The sequence below is a fragment of the Hemiscyllium ocellatum genome, chromosome 17, assembly GCF_020745735.1.
Source record: "Hemiscyllium ocellatum isolate sHemOce1 chromosome 17, sHemOce1.pat.X.cur, whole genome shotgun sequence".
Classification (NCBI taxonomy): domain Eukaryota; kingdom Metazoa; phylum Chordata; class Chondrichthyes; order Orectolobiformes; family Hemiscylliidae; genus Hemiscyllium; species Hemiscyllium ocellatum.
Window position 1 is genome coordinate 16,087,909 of NC_083417.1, and position 15,251 is coordinate 16,103,159.

The 15,251-nt window shown below is 42.8% G+C and overlaps 1 protein-coding gene across 3 annotated transcripts in view; it reads left to right on the forward strand.

Moving 5' to 3' along the window:
* The window catches only part of LOC132823874 (meckelin-like), a 152,169-nt gene that overhangs the window by 97,146 nt on the left and 39,772 nt on the right, over positions 1-15,251 (forward strand). For all 3 annotated transcript variants that reach the window (XM_060837954.1, XM_060837953.1, XM_060837952.1), the window contains exons 16-18: positions 8,082-8,180; positions 11,499-11,597; positions 13,075-13,170. In XM_060837954.1, coding sequence (XP_060693937.1) covers positions 8,082-8,180; positions 11,499-11,597; positions 13,075-13,170 — 294 coding nt within the window. The remainder of the gene's footprint in view (positions 1-8,081; positions 8,181-11,498; positions 11,598-13,074; positions 13,171-15,251) is intronic.

Consider the following 15,251-nt stretch of genomic DNA (forward strand, 5'->3'; position numbering starts at 1 on the left):
CTAGTGTTTTGAAGATAATCCAGAGTCTGGGAGGTAGCAGAGGGGGAATCCTGAAAACAATGGGGACAGGTTCTGAGATGTCAGGGCATTGGACAAAGAAGTCTTGACATCTGGGATTTTGCTTCTTTTGGTTTTAAACTATGGAATACCTTCCCTGATCCCCTCAACCTCTTTCTTTCCTCCTATAGGGTGCTTTTCGAATCCCACGGTGTAGTGCAGTATATAAGTTGACCCTGCATGTAAGATGAAAAGTGCTCCCTCTAAGCTGCAAGGCAGCCAGAGGGGTCCGCACACACCGATTGGCATTCTGATGCATAGTTTTTGTTTCTGGAAGGTACTGCCATACACGGTTCTCTGAACTGCAGGCAGTGGCAGGAAATATTAGGGGGAGCTTTGAAGGTGACCCCATTCAATACCAAAGTGCACTGTCAGGTCTTTACTCAGTTTATAATGTGAGAGCCCCAACCCTCACCTCCTGCTCTTTTCTACTAATAATTTGTCCTGGCTACATCAATTTTACCAGCTTCAAAATTTTTTTATTAAATCTGGAAATCAAGTGTGATTATACGAATTAAATCATGGGGAAACATCATCAAGGTTTATAGTTGTATGAAAGATAAAGGTTTATGTTTAAAAGCAACATGTATTGTAATATCTATTTACTGAGATGTCTGTTGTATTTGAGAATCTACCTCATACTTGTACCTAAGATGTCACCATAAGAAGGCAGACATTGTAAACGCTGTTCACTGTACTCCTACAATGGAGTACACATGACAATAAAAGGGTATTGTATTGTATATTGAAACAATGTGGCCAATTTACAAAAAAATTATGCAGGTAAAATTTTTCAGATCAGGACATTCATGTAAAACATTTGGGAAAATGTTTCCTACAAAACTACACTGTAAACAGGGTTCTACAGGCAGAGATGTGTGTACATTGTACCAAAACAACACTGGGGACTGCTTTAAAATAGAACATAGAAAAGTACAGCACAGAACAGGCCCTTTGACCCACGACATTGTGCCAAGATTTAATGCTAATGTAAAACATAGTAACAACCTACGCACCCCTCAACTCACTGCTATCCATGTGCATATCCAGCAGTCACTTAAATGTCCCCAATGACTCTGCTTCCATCACCATCGCTTGTAACGCATTCCATGCATTCACAACTTTCTGCGTAAAGAACTGACTCTGACGTCTCCTTTATACCTCCTAATACCTTCAAACTATGACGTCTCGTACCAGTCAATCCTGCCCTGGGGAAAAGTAACCTGCAGAGATTTTGCTATTTGCTGAAATTTGAGCCAGGGGCACTAAAGGGCTACTGAAGTTGAATAAACAAATAGTTTTTATATTTACAGAGTATGCGGGATTTTGATTGACCTTAAAGCAGCACTGTAACTTTCTAATGGAGTTCTATGTTGACCAGCTAGGGAGATACAGATGAACATGTTTTCCTTTTGGTAAATTATAATAGGGAGGAAAAAGACACTAACATTTGCAATACCATTTAACACATGTTCATTATATTTCTTGTTAATTCCTTCATTGAATTTGGACATCATTGGCTGGACTAGCGTTTCTTGCCCATCCCTAACTGCCCAGTTAAGAGTCAGACACATTGCTGTCGGTCTGGAGTCACTTGTAGGCCAGACCAGTTAATAATGGGAGATTTTCACCCCCCCCCCCCAGGTGATGTTAGATGGGTGGAAAGTGATTGGTTTTGGTACAAACGTCTATTGCAACAGGACAAACTGGATTTATCAAGGGAAAGACTGAAAATATTCATCATAGAATCCCTACAGTGTGAAAACAGGCCTTTCAGCCCATCAAGTCCACACCGACCCTCTGAAGAGAAACCACCCAAACCCATTACTCAACATTTACCCCTGACTAATGCACCTAACCTACACATCCCTGAACACTATGGGTAATTTAGCATGGCCAATTCATCTAATCTACACATCTTTGGATTCTGGGAGGAAACCCATGCAGAATGTGCAAACTCCACACAGACAGTCGCCCAAGGCTGGAATTGAACCTGGGTCCCTAGTGCTGTGAGATAACAGTGCTTACCACTGAGCCACCGTACCACCCAAACTCCTCCTCTCCTGCCAGCTTTGCCAACTTCCCTCATGAGTGGTGTATGTTTTTCCTGTCTCACCAAAGGGAGACAGGTTGAGTATTTAGCTTCGTTATTGCTGCTGAATTGACACATTTTAAATATAGTGTGTAAACTGATCCTTGTTTTTGGAAGGGATTATCGAAACTTCAGTGGTCAACTCATACTCCATAGTCGCTTTTTGACGATGCTTTTGTTAACCTGCCATAATATTTCCTTAGGCAGAAGTGGGTACTGCAGATGCTGGAGATTAGAGTCAAGATTAGAGTAGTGCTGGAAAAGCACAACAGGTCAGGCAGCATCCAAGGAGCAGGAAAATCAATGTTTTGGGCAAAAGCCCTTCATCAGGAATAATATTTCCTTACATGGCTCCATGTCAAATTTAGCTTGGAAACCACAGCTTGGGATACTTTCCAAAAGTGCTAGATAAATGCACATTGTTGTTTGGGAGGAGGTGCGCAGTCTGGGATCTGACATCAGAAGTATTCGAACGAGTAACAAGATAGGCCATTCGGCCCTTCGAACCTGCTCCGCCATTCAATAAGATCATGGCTGGTCTGATTTTAACCTTAACTCTGCATCCCTACATATCCCTGATAATCTTTCAGCACCTGGGCAATCAAGAATTCATTTGCCTCTGACTTTAAAATTACTGAAAGATTCTGCATCCAATGCTTTTTGAGGGAGAGAATTCCAAAGGCTCATAGTCTTCTGAGAGGAAAGAATGTTTCCTCCAGGGTTACTCAGGGAACAGATTCCTACAAAAATGTTTCCTACGAAACTACACTGTAAACAGGGTTCTACAGGCAAAGATGAGTGTACATTGTACCAAACAACACTGGGGACTGCTGTAAAATAGAACATAGAAAAGTACAGCACAGACAGGCCCTTTGACCCACGACGTTGAGCCAAGATTTAATGCTAATGTAAAACATAGTAACAAAACCTACGCATCCCTCAATTCACTGCTGTCCATGTGCATATCCAGCAGTCACTTAAATGTCCCCAGTGACTCTGCTTCCATCACCATCGCTGGTAACACATTCCATGCATTCACAACTCTCTGCGTAAAGAACCGACTCTGACGTCTCCTTTGTACTTTCCTCCTAATATCTTCAATGTATGACGTCTCGTACCAGTCAATCCTGCCCTGGGGAAAAGTAACCTGCAGAGATTTTGCTATTTGCTGAAATTTGAGCCAGGGGCACTAAAGGGCTACTGAAGTTGAATAAACAAATAGTTTTTATATTTACAGAGTATGCAGGATTTTGATTGACCTTAAAGCAGCACTGTAACTTTCTAATGGAGTTCTACACTGACCAGCTAGGGAGATACAGATGAACATGTTTCCCTTTTGGTAAATTATAATAGGGAGGAAAAAGACACTAACATTTGCAATACCAGTTAACACATGTTCATTATATTTCTTGTTAATTCCTTCATTGAATTTGGACATCATTGGCTGGACTAGCAATTCTTGCCCATCCCTAAATGGCCAGTTAAGAGTCAGACACATTGCTGTTGGTCTGGAGTCACTTGTAGGCCAGACCAGTTAATAATGGGAGAATTTCACCCCCCTCGCCCCCCCCCCCCCCCACCGGTGATGTTAGATGGGTGGAAAGTGATTGGTTTCAGTACAAATGTCTATTGCAACAGGACAAACAGGATTTATCAAGTGAAAAACTGAAAATATTCATCATAGAATCCCTACAGTGTGAAAACGGGCCTTTCAGCCCATCAAGTCCATGCCGACCCTCTGAAGAGAAACCACCCAAACCCATTTCTCAACATTTACCCCTGACTGATACACCTAACCTACACATCCCTGAACACTATGGGTAATTTAGCATGGCCAATTCATCTAATCTACACATCTTTGGATTCTGGGAGGAAACCCATGCAGAAAGTGCAAACTCCACACAGACAGTCGCCCAAGGCTGGAATTGAACCTGGGTCCCTAGTGCTATGAGACAACAGTGCTTACCACTGAGCCACCGTACCACCCAAACTCCTCCTCTCCTGCCAGCTTTGCCAACTTCCCTCATGAGTGGTGTATGTTTTTCCTGTCTCACCAAAGGGAGACAGGTTGAGTATTTAGCTTCGTTATTGCTGCTGAATTGACACATTTTAAATATAGTGTGTAAACTGATCCTTGTTTTTGGAAGGGATTATCGAAACTTCAGTGGTCAACTCATACTCCATAGTCGCTTTTTGACGATGCTTTTGTTAACCTGCCATAATATTTCCTTAGGCAGAAGTGGGTACTGCAGATGCTGGAGATTAGAGTCAAGATTAGAGTAGTGCTGGAAAAGCACAACAGGTCAGGCAGCATCCAAGGAGCAGGAAAATCAATGTTTTGGGCAAAAGCCCTTCATCAGGAATAATATTTCCTTACATGGCTCCATGTCAAATTTAGCTTGAAAACCACAGCTTGGGATACTTTCCAAAAGTGCTAGATAAATGCACATTGTTGTTTGGGAGGAGGTGCGCAGTCTGGGATCTGACATCAGAAGTATTCGAACGAGTAACAAAATAGGCCATTCGGCCCTTCGAACCTGCTCCGCCATTCAATAAGATCATGGCTGGTCTGATTTTAACCTCAACTCTGCATCCCTACATATCCCTGATAATCTTTCAGCACCTGGGCAATCAAGAATTCATTTACCTCTGACTTTAAAATTACTGAAAGATTCTGCATCCAATGCTTTTTGAGGGAGAGAATTCCAAAGGCTCATAGTCTTCTGAGAGGAAAGAATGTTTCCTCCAGGGTTATTTAGGAAACAGATTCTGGGATCCGAGAGGACAGGGAATTATGAATGGGAATGGGAACTCTGGGAGTATATGCTGAGTGTTTGTGATTTAGTTAGTTCATAATTGATTGTTTCTATTGATGAGTTATTCCAGGATCAGTGTTGTTCATGTTTCCTTCTTAATTTTCTCCCAGCAATTTTCCTTATTTCTGAGTGAACGCTCCCTGATTCCTCAGTTCTAAACTGCTGTTGCTTTACTCGTAGCAATTTTAGTAATGAAACATTGTGAGCAAATGATTGACAGTGAATATCTTGGCAACCATTGAAGAAGAACCTATACATTCACAGTAGGGCATAAGGTGAAACTGTGCGGTAAATACATACATGGGGGAAGGAGTAACTTTCCTCTGGTGTAGTGGATACTTCAATGATTAAGGGTAAGGATTGCAGGCTTAGTCTAAGGTTCTGTAGATCTGTCCCTGATTTGAAAGCATGTCTCTCAGGGTTCTGCATTCAGTATTTCACCTCAACAAATGAATCATAGAATCCTGACAGTGTGGAAGCAGGTCATTCGGCCCATCGCATCCACACTAACCCTCCGAAGAGCATCCCACGCAGACCCATCCCATTCTTACAACCCTGCGTTTCTCACGGCTAATTCATCTAGCTTACATACCCCTGGACCCCATGAGCAATTAAGCCTGGCCAATCCATCTAACCTCTGCTCCTTTGGACTGTCAGAGGCTAGGAACACCTCGAGGAAACTCACGCGGGCACAGGGAGTACATGCCCGAGGCTGGAATTGAACCTGGGCCCCTGGCGCAGTGAGGCAGCAGTGCTAACCACTGAGCAACTGTGCTGCCCAAAAGGTTGATGGTAAACCCGGAGATTAGATAATGGCTCAGAGAATTAACAAGCAGTCAGTGTTTTGGGTAATGTCAGTAAATAGACTTTAAAACTGCAAGATTATGTTGCAGCCTTGAACATGTGCCAAATGTCTGTTCAGAGTTATCTCTTTCAGGCGCTGCCCTTATCTTTGTGACTCCTGTAAACAAGTGTCAGTTTAACGCACGGATTTTTCCCTCTTCTATATTTGATGAAACCTGTCATTTTTGCTCTGGTCAAAGACCTTGGAATGTTTTGTGATTATCGATAGAGTCAGTGTGGATCGTTGCTGTTATGGTGTTGAGTGGTTGATTTTAACCCTTTCCGCTTAATGAAAATGGAATAGGATTGCAACTAAAAATTAGAAGATTAACTGACAAACCCCTGAACCATTTACAAAATAAATGAGTTTTACAGAAATGAGGCAGGCACCTCCTGGTGAGTTGGATGTGTCAGAGATTTATAAAAGGCAGCACCTACTGCACCTATCGGACTCCAGTAAGATTTTAACCAGTCTCTGAGTAGAAGACGTGTTCATGCTCTACGACTCGGTCTATAACTGGTCATGAATATGGGAAAATCCTTTCAGGTAATTCTAGAACTCTCCTTTGTGGGACTGAGAAATGTTAGTGCGCTCCTTTAGTCTCACAAGGCTTCCCCTTTGCTCCAGACTACCCTGCCAACCCTTTTTCTCTCAAAGATCAACCTCCACACCACCGTCATTTACCTGGTCACTGTCCCCAGGTGTCACTCCTGTCCTAAACGTGGTCTCCTACAATAAAACGCATCCCACTGAAATCCAGCCCCTTGCCAGGAACGGAACAGTGCCATGTTACAAACATATGGACAAGGGACAGGAATAGGCCACTCGCCCCTTCCAGATCTGCTTCACCCTTCAATAAGATCATGGCTGATCTGATTTTGACCTCAACTCTGGGTACCTGCACACTCCTGACAATCTTTCAATGTGGTAATCAAGAATCTATCTTACTCTGACTTAAATATATTCTGAAGATTTTGTATCCACTCACTGCCTTTTGAGGAAGGGAATTCCAAAGATTCACAATTTTGCCATCTCACTATGACTCTGAAGCCTTTTTCTTCTGCACTGATTTGCCTCTCTTCCACTGAAACCTCTGACTCCTTGCTGTGAAATTGTTTACTCCTTTGGTTCCTTACCCCAATGTTGAGCTTCAACAATGATTTGAATGTGAAGAGGCTAATTGCAGCCAGACCCAACCACATTGATAATGAAGATCTGGATAATGGGTCAGGATGGTCTGTCACATTCCCATTCATCAGAAGGACTCTACTTTCTAAACAAAAACTTCTTCACAAGAGGTTTAGATTAGTTACTGTATTCCAGGAGCGAATTCTTCAGCTGAATTCTTTCATACACTTAACTACGTGTGAAATACAAGTAGCAAGTCCAGTCAAAATTAGCACTCAATTTACACACAGCAAGGTTTCACAAATGTAATAATCCACTGTGGGTTTATCTCTCTATACATGCTGTGAGGTAGTTGAACACAATGTTAAGTCCACAAGGCAATAAATCTCTCTTAGCACACTCAGGATTGCATGGTAAGTACTGCCCAATTGTGAAATTATATTTAATAATGGTTTGCTTTGGGTTTTGTGTATACAGGGTGGTTGAGTACAATCTATACTTTCTTATCTGTATCTACCTTTTGCCTGAAACATTGATTTCCCTGCTCCTCGGATGCTGCCTGACTTTCTGTGCTTTTCCACCCCCACTCTAATCTTGACTCTAGTCTCCAGTATCTGCAGTACCCACTTCTGCCTACAATCTATACACTGCCTGTTACACATAACCAAAGGAACATGCTCTTTGATTCCAACTGGGATGTATATCCAGGCGTCAATCACAGCAGCATGGAAATTCACTCATTATGTTGATCAATTATGTCGTAGGCAGACCATTTTTTATAGTGACATGAACAATCAATTTAAAAAACAATAGCAGAAATTGCTGGAAAATCTCAGCAGGTCTGGCAGCATCTGTGGAGCGAAATCAGAGTTAACATTAATTTGTACCTTTTTACCCGAGGTGTAAATCATGGTGATTGTTTGAATTTGGATATTCCTGCATTAGTCCTGATGAATGGAAGATGAAAAATCATTGACAAAAATGTTCAAGTGCTGTCCTATCAAGCACATGTTTGATAATAAAATGTATATTATTCAAGTTTATTATCCTGTGGGCCTGTTACCAACAATATTTCATAAGTCTCCTGATTCTTTAAATTTGCCCTTAGCTCCTCTGACTTGCTGTATTATATTTCACTGTGTAGATAGCCTTGGGTGTCCTTGGATCTCTGGCTGTTTTCGTTGCTATGCTGGAGACAAGCAGCTGGAGACGGAGGAGCGGTTTAGAATTTATAGACGTGGTGGTAAGTACAGCCTTAAAGTTGCTGTGTAGATGTATCTCTTCATTGATAAAGAAAAGACTTGCATTTATATAGAACCCTCATGATCTCAGCAATACCCAACCAACTTCGGGAAATGGAGAGGGCAGGTCATGTTGAGCAGTTCCCCTGGGCAGACTGTCAGCCATTTGGCAGAATGCCTCATCACCAGAACTTCCATTCAAGCACCAAGACATGGCTTGGCTGGTGATGAGAAGGGCTCTGCCTGTGAGATCCTTTATGCACGCCCGGACTCTATGCCCCACTGCACGCTACCCTCGAAGCGGCAGTGGAGGGGATGAGACTGTCACATACATCCTTCTGGAATGTGCCTACACAAAGGAAGTCTGGAGAGGAATGCAGTGGTGTTTGTCGAGGTTCGTCCCGAGCAGCTACATGATGCTCTACGGCCTGTTCCCCGGGATGCACACTGAGATGAACATCAACTGTGCCTGGAAGGTCATCAACTCGGTGAAAGATATTCTTTGGTCTTCCCGAAATGTTTTGGTCTTCCAACTGAAGGAGTTGACCCTGACTGAGTGTTGCAGACTGGCACATTCCAAGGTCCAGGGCTACGTGCTGAGGAACGCACTGAAGCCTGGGGCAGCTGCCGCCAAGGCGGGGTGGGCAAAGACCACTGTGTATGGTCTGCCTGTCAAAGAAGAACAGGGGGCACACTCAATAATTGGGCTCCACTGATGCCTCAGCTAAACATCTGGATGGTCAACATACAGTCTTATATATACAAATGATTCAGTCTGATCTGTGTATGTAAAGAAATGCAATGTACACAGATGAATGGCATCACCAATTGTATAGTTATCGAAATATTTTTATGAATAAAGTATATTTTTGAAATAAAGAAAAATACCCAACCAACTGACAGAAAATGAGGCACTTTCATTAGTAAGATTATGGTTTTAATGTGGGGAAGGTAACAGCCAATTTTCACAGCAAGACCCATAAGCAGATAACAGTTACCCAACAACATGGCTTCTTTCTTTCATCTAAATTTTGACCAACCCTCACACCCCTCCCAACCCTTTCACTATGCTGCCTGAAAACCCTATCATCAGGAATGTTGACCCACTATTCCCATCCTGCTTTTAAACCAATAGCAATGGCATACTTCCAAGTGTCTATGTATTCAGTCTCTGCTCCTTGCATTGAGGTACATTCCACAAATCCTTGTTGTCCATTCTGTAGACATCGTTTTTCTGTCTGCCATCCATGGTTATTCACTAATTCCCTGCTTTCCAATTCTAGCTTTCCTGCTCTCCCTTTCTGAATTTAAGCTCAGAAATCCATCCCTCCCCCTCAACCCTCAGCCACAGCACTCGCAAACCTCCCCATGATGTTATAGATCTGGTCCTGTCATGTTGTCATGTGCAGGTTCCATCCCCTCAGAACCAGTCCCCATGCCGCTAAAATCTAACATCCTCCCTCATTCATCGCTTGTCCAGCATTCATCTGCACTGTCCTCTTATTCCTGGACTGACTCGCTGGTGGCACCAGAGTAATCCTGAGATGATGACCAGGACTTGTTAAAGTCTTTCCTGGCTCCATGAAATCTTCCCGCAAAGAGCTCATCTCTCTTCTTGTGTCATTGGTGCAGATATGACCCATGACCTCCCTCAGAGTGCTGCCTGTGTAGAAAGCTTGTAGAATGAAGACATTCTTGCCTCCAGACACAGTCTGTATGTAAGGACTGATCCCAGGTTAAGGAGCGAGTGACACTCATGGGGAACACTGATCAAGAAGTCTCAGGCTGAAGGGCTTTGATTCTATCAGTCAGTGCCTTGGGGAACAAGACTTCTTAAAGTACAGCCTTTCTACGTAACAAGTTGTGTATTGATTGTGTTCAGCTGAGTATTTCACCAGGAGAAAGTGAGGATTGCAGATGCTGGAGTTCAGAGTCAAAGTGTGCTGCTGGAAAAGCACAGCAGGTCAGGCAGCATCCGAGGAGCAGGAGAATTAACTTTTTGAGCATAAACTCTTCATCAGAATTCGAAACGTCAATTTTTCTACTCCTCGGATGCTGCCTTACCGATTGTACTTTTCAAATGAGTATTTGACCATTTCTACCTACACTTCTGTTGCTCAATGCTAATTCTAACGGAATACTACCTGGACTCTTTTTAGCTGCTCTTGGGGTGGCATGGCGCCTCATCGGTTAGCACTGTTGCTTCACAGGACCGGGGACCTGGGTTCAATTCCAGCCTCAGGTGACTATGTGTGTGTTATTTGCACATTCTCCCCTTGTCTGCGGGGGTTTCCCCCCCACAGTCCAAAGATGTGCTGGTTAGGTGGAGTGACCATGCTAAATTGTTCGTAGTGTCCAGGGAGGTGCAGGCTAGATGGATTAGCCATGTGAATTACAGGGATGGGCGACTCTGGACGGGATGCTGTTCAGAGGGTTGGTGTGAGCTCAATGGGCTGAATGGCCTGCTTCCACACTGATGGGATTATGATTCTCATACAGTTATTTGAGCTCAAATCCTACAGTGGCAGATGGTGACACTTGAATTCAATAAAAAATCTGGAATTAAATATCCAGCCTAATAGCAACCGTGTACCCAGCATCAATTATTATAAAACTTGTCTGGTTCATTAATGTCCTTTCAGGAAGAAAATCTGCCACCCTTATCTGGTCAGGCCTACATGTGACTCCAGATCCACAACAATTAGTAGGGAACTGCAATAAATGCTAGTCGGTGACACCCATGTCTCGTGAACAAATAAGAACATTAATTATTGGCCCATATCTGTTATTTCAATACACTTAGGAGAAAATGTCTTAAAATATTCAGCCTTGCTTGTAAATGACAAGAGTTCATCTTTTAGTCCATTACTAACAGTCGAAGTTTAACAGCTGCTTACGTCTAAAGACATGAGTTTCTCTCCAGGGACAGTGTCTCGACATATACTGGTGCTAAAGTTCAGCACTAATTTGACAATCTGACTCAGCCAGAGGGATTGTAAATGAGAGAATGTGAGGGAGGGGGTGGAGGAGAAGTGAGTGAATCATAACCATTCACCGGATAGGAATCTCCTGAGGTCAGCATTCCAGCATGTCAGTGAGAACTGTTCAGAACAACTTGGTTTTAGAGAGAAATAACTCTACATCTACCCAGGCAGAGCTCTGTTACACATCCAATCCCTGACACTGGACCTCTTAACTGTATATGCACATCCATCAACACAGAAAAAAAAATGATCCATTGTTATCACTTGCATACCAGTTGTTTTTGACATGGTCATGTTGTGTCTTGTTCCTTATTAACTCTTTTCACTTTAATGCAGACCATTGTGAAGTACTTTGCCTACTTTGCCGGTGCTCTGTCCAACACCTTTTTCCTCGTCACGTTTGGGACAGGGATTTACTGGCTCATTGTGTACAAGGTAAGGGGGAACTGCTTATTATCATCTCACCTCCCAACCCCTCCACAATGGGAGTGCATGCTACACATATAGCCCCTGAGCAATTTCAAAACCAATGCTAACAAATAACTTTTGGAAATGTTTTATAATGTCACAGGTGGCACACAGCTGCCTCACTGTGCCAGGGACCAGGGTTCAATGCCAACTTTGTGACAGCTTGGAGTTTGTACATTTCTCCCCGTGTCTGCATGGGTTTCCTCTGGGTGCTCCAGTTTCCTCCCACAGTCCAAAGATGTGCAGGTTAAGCTGGATTGGCCATGCAAAATTGCCCTTTGACCGGGATTGTGCAGGTTAGGTGGCTTAGCCATGCGGAATGCAGGGGTAGGGTTGGGTTGGGGGGGATTAGGTCTGGCAGGGCTGAATGGTCTACTTCCACACTGTACGGATTCTGTGTCTGATTTGCATACAACAAGAACGACAGATATTTTTGTTTTCTAGCACTTTTGGGTGGAGAATACTTATTAACCAAAACATTGGGAAGGATTCCTTTTCTTGTCTTCAAACTAATGCCATGGGATCTTTTGAATTCAACTGAGAGTGCAGGCAGAGCACTTACTGTATCATGCAACAACAAGACTTCTGATTGGGCAGCATTCCCTCAGTGTTGACATCGGAGTGTTGGGTTAGATTTTGAGATCGGGTCTCTGGACTTGGGCTTGAACTCCTGGCCTTTTGACTGGGAAGCAGGAATGCTATCCACTGAGGACTAGCCTCATCCCGATTCCGTAACCTGTTGAAACTAGTGGAGAGAACCTCTGGCAGCACACGGTTTTGTCCTGCTGCCAGATGACCATTGTCGTGCAGCCCTTGCTAACTGCAAATATACACACCCTATCTCCAGATCCTAATTACATCATCAGCCATCGGGAAGGATGATGACGCCATAACAGTTGGCATTTATGTAATGCCTTTTAGCATATGAACGTGTCCACAAAGCACTACAAGAGGGGAAATAAGGACAGCTTTAGCCAAAGATGTTTCTTTTTAAATGAGTATTACAGAAGACAGAGAGAATTAAAAAAGAAATTCCATAGTTTAGGGCTTAGCCAGATGAAGGCAGAGTCATCAATGAATATCAGGTATACAAGAGCAGGAACACAGAAATCTTGAAAAGTTGCCATTTGGAAGAGTTTATTTATCCCATTATATTATCTGTAGTCATTCGCTGTATTGGACCCACTAACTTTACTGTCTAACCCCTGTGTTTGTGCCAGAAAACCTCATGAATATTCAAATAAGATTTGAAGTGAATGATGCTTGGTGGGGCTAGCTCTTTGTTTAAATGACATTTCTTTGCCAAATCTTAAAAATCCAGGCCGAATGCATCTCGCACAGGAAGATTTAAACATTGCTCAAGAGCTGGTTGTGCAGGGAAGGATGTAAAATATGGCCATTTAGTCGTGATGCGTTCATCCTGGTTTTGCACTCCTTTCCACAGGGTCAGCAGTCCACAGTTGAGGTAACACTTCCCCCTGCTGGCGGGAAGATTGAAACTGACTTCATCATCTATGTGGCTTGTGCCTTTGGGCTGAAGGTATTTAACATCCTCCATTTCTAATGAACTTCTTCCTTGGAGTCACCTTAGATTTCCTCAGTACAACATGGAAGACGCAGTGTTTAATTCGGGTCCTTGCACATGATTTGCATAACCACAAGAAATACTCTAAAACTGATTTCAGTAGATGTCTTTTTAAGGAGTTAATGAAAATTACTCTCATTAATGAGTAAGGGGATCAAAGGTTGTGAGGGGAAGGCTGGAGAATAGGATTCAGAAACTTATCAGCTATGACCAGGTAGAGGAGAATACTGGATGGGCTGAATGGTCTAAGTCTGCTCCTATATCTTAGGTCTTATGAAATTCCTCCAGATTAATAACGAGTCATTATGTGAGAAAGTGGCTTGTGAATATTTCATATGTTCCTCTGAGATTCTTCTATATACAATTTTAGCACATTTATTTTATCTTTTAATATGATTAAGGGCTTATGTGAGGAAGGAGGGAGTGTCTTATTACTGTCCACATATTCTCAATGCCATATCTATCTGTATGTATTTTACATATCAATACAGAAATTCCAGGATTCTCCATTTAATCAAAATTATAGAATGTAAGGTGCATTGAGAAACTTGCTTTCATTGATAGATATAAATGATCTAAATCTTGGTATGCAGGGGATAATTTCCAAGTTTGCAGATGACATGAAACTTGAAAGACTTGTAAACTGTGAGAAATGTTTAAATGAATCTTAGATAAGTACACGAATGGGATAGGTTTGGTGGATATGAGACAGCAGCAGGCAGGTGGGACTAGTTTACTTTGAGATTATGTTTGGCATGGACCAATAGGTCTGTTTCCATGCTGTATGATTCTTTGACACTAGAACAGTGTTGAACTCTAGAGAACATGGACAAATTGGTGCAGTGGGTGAGTAGGTGGGTCGATGCAGACCTGGTATATTTTGGTACGAGCAACATTGAAAGACAATATAAAATAGAGGGCACAATTCTAAGGGGCAGGAACAGAGAGACCTGGGCGTACATGTGCACAGACGATTCAAAGTGGCAGGATAGACGGAGTCAACAACAAATAAAGTATATAGTATTCTCGTTTTATAAATAGGGGCATAGAGCACAAGAGCAAGGGAGTGATACTGAACTTGTGTAAGCTACTTGTCAGACCTGAGCTGGGGTTTTGTGCAGTTTTAGATGCTGCATTGTAAGGAGGATGTGAATATATTGGAGAGAGTGCAGAAGCACTTTACAAGGGAGGTTCCAGAGAGCAGAACCTTCAGTTATGAAAATCGATTGGAGAAGTTGGAACTGGGGTTTCCTTGAAGAGAAGAAGGCTGAAAGGAGATCTGATAAAGGTTTTCAAAATCATGAGTCGGCTGAATTGAGTAAATATTGAGAAACTGTTTCTGTTTGTAAAATGCACAGGAAAGAGAGGGCAGTGAGTCATAGAGATGTATAGCATGGAAACAGACCCTTCGGTCCAACCGGTCCATGTCAACCAGATATCCCAATCCAATCTAGTCCCACCTGTCAGCAACCTACCCATATCGCTCCAAACTCTTCCTATTCATATACCCATCCAAATGCCTCTTAAATGTTGCAATTGTACCAGCCTCCACCACATCCTCTGGCAGCTCATTCTTACACGTACCACCCTCTGGGTGAAAAAGTTGCCCCTTAGGTCTCTTTTATATCTTTCCCCTCTCACCCTAAACCTATGCCCTCTAGTTCTGAACTCCCCGACCCCAGGGAAAAGACTTTATCTATTTATCCTATCCATGCCCCTCATAATTTTGTAAACCTCTATAAGGTCACCCCTCAGCATCCAACGCTCCAGGGAAAACAGCCCCAGCCTGTTCAGCCTCTCCCTGTAGCTCAAATCCTCCAACCCTGGCAATGTCCTTGTAAATCTTTTCTGAACCCTTTCAAGTTTCACAACATCTTTCTGAAAGGAAGGAGACCAGAATTGCATGCAATATTCCAACAGTGGCCTAACCAATGTCCTGTACAACTGCAACATGACCTCATAACTCCTATACTCAATACTCTGACCAATAAAGGAAAGCATACCAAACACCTTCTTCACTATCCTATCTACCTGCG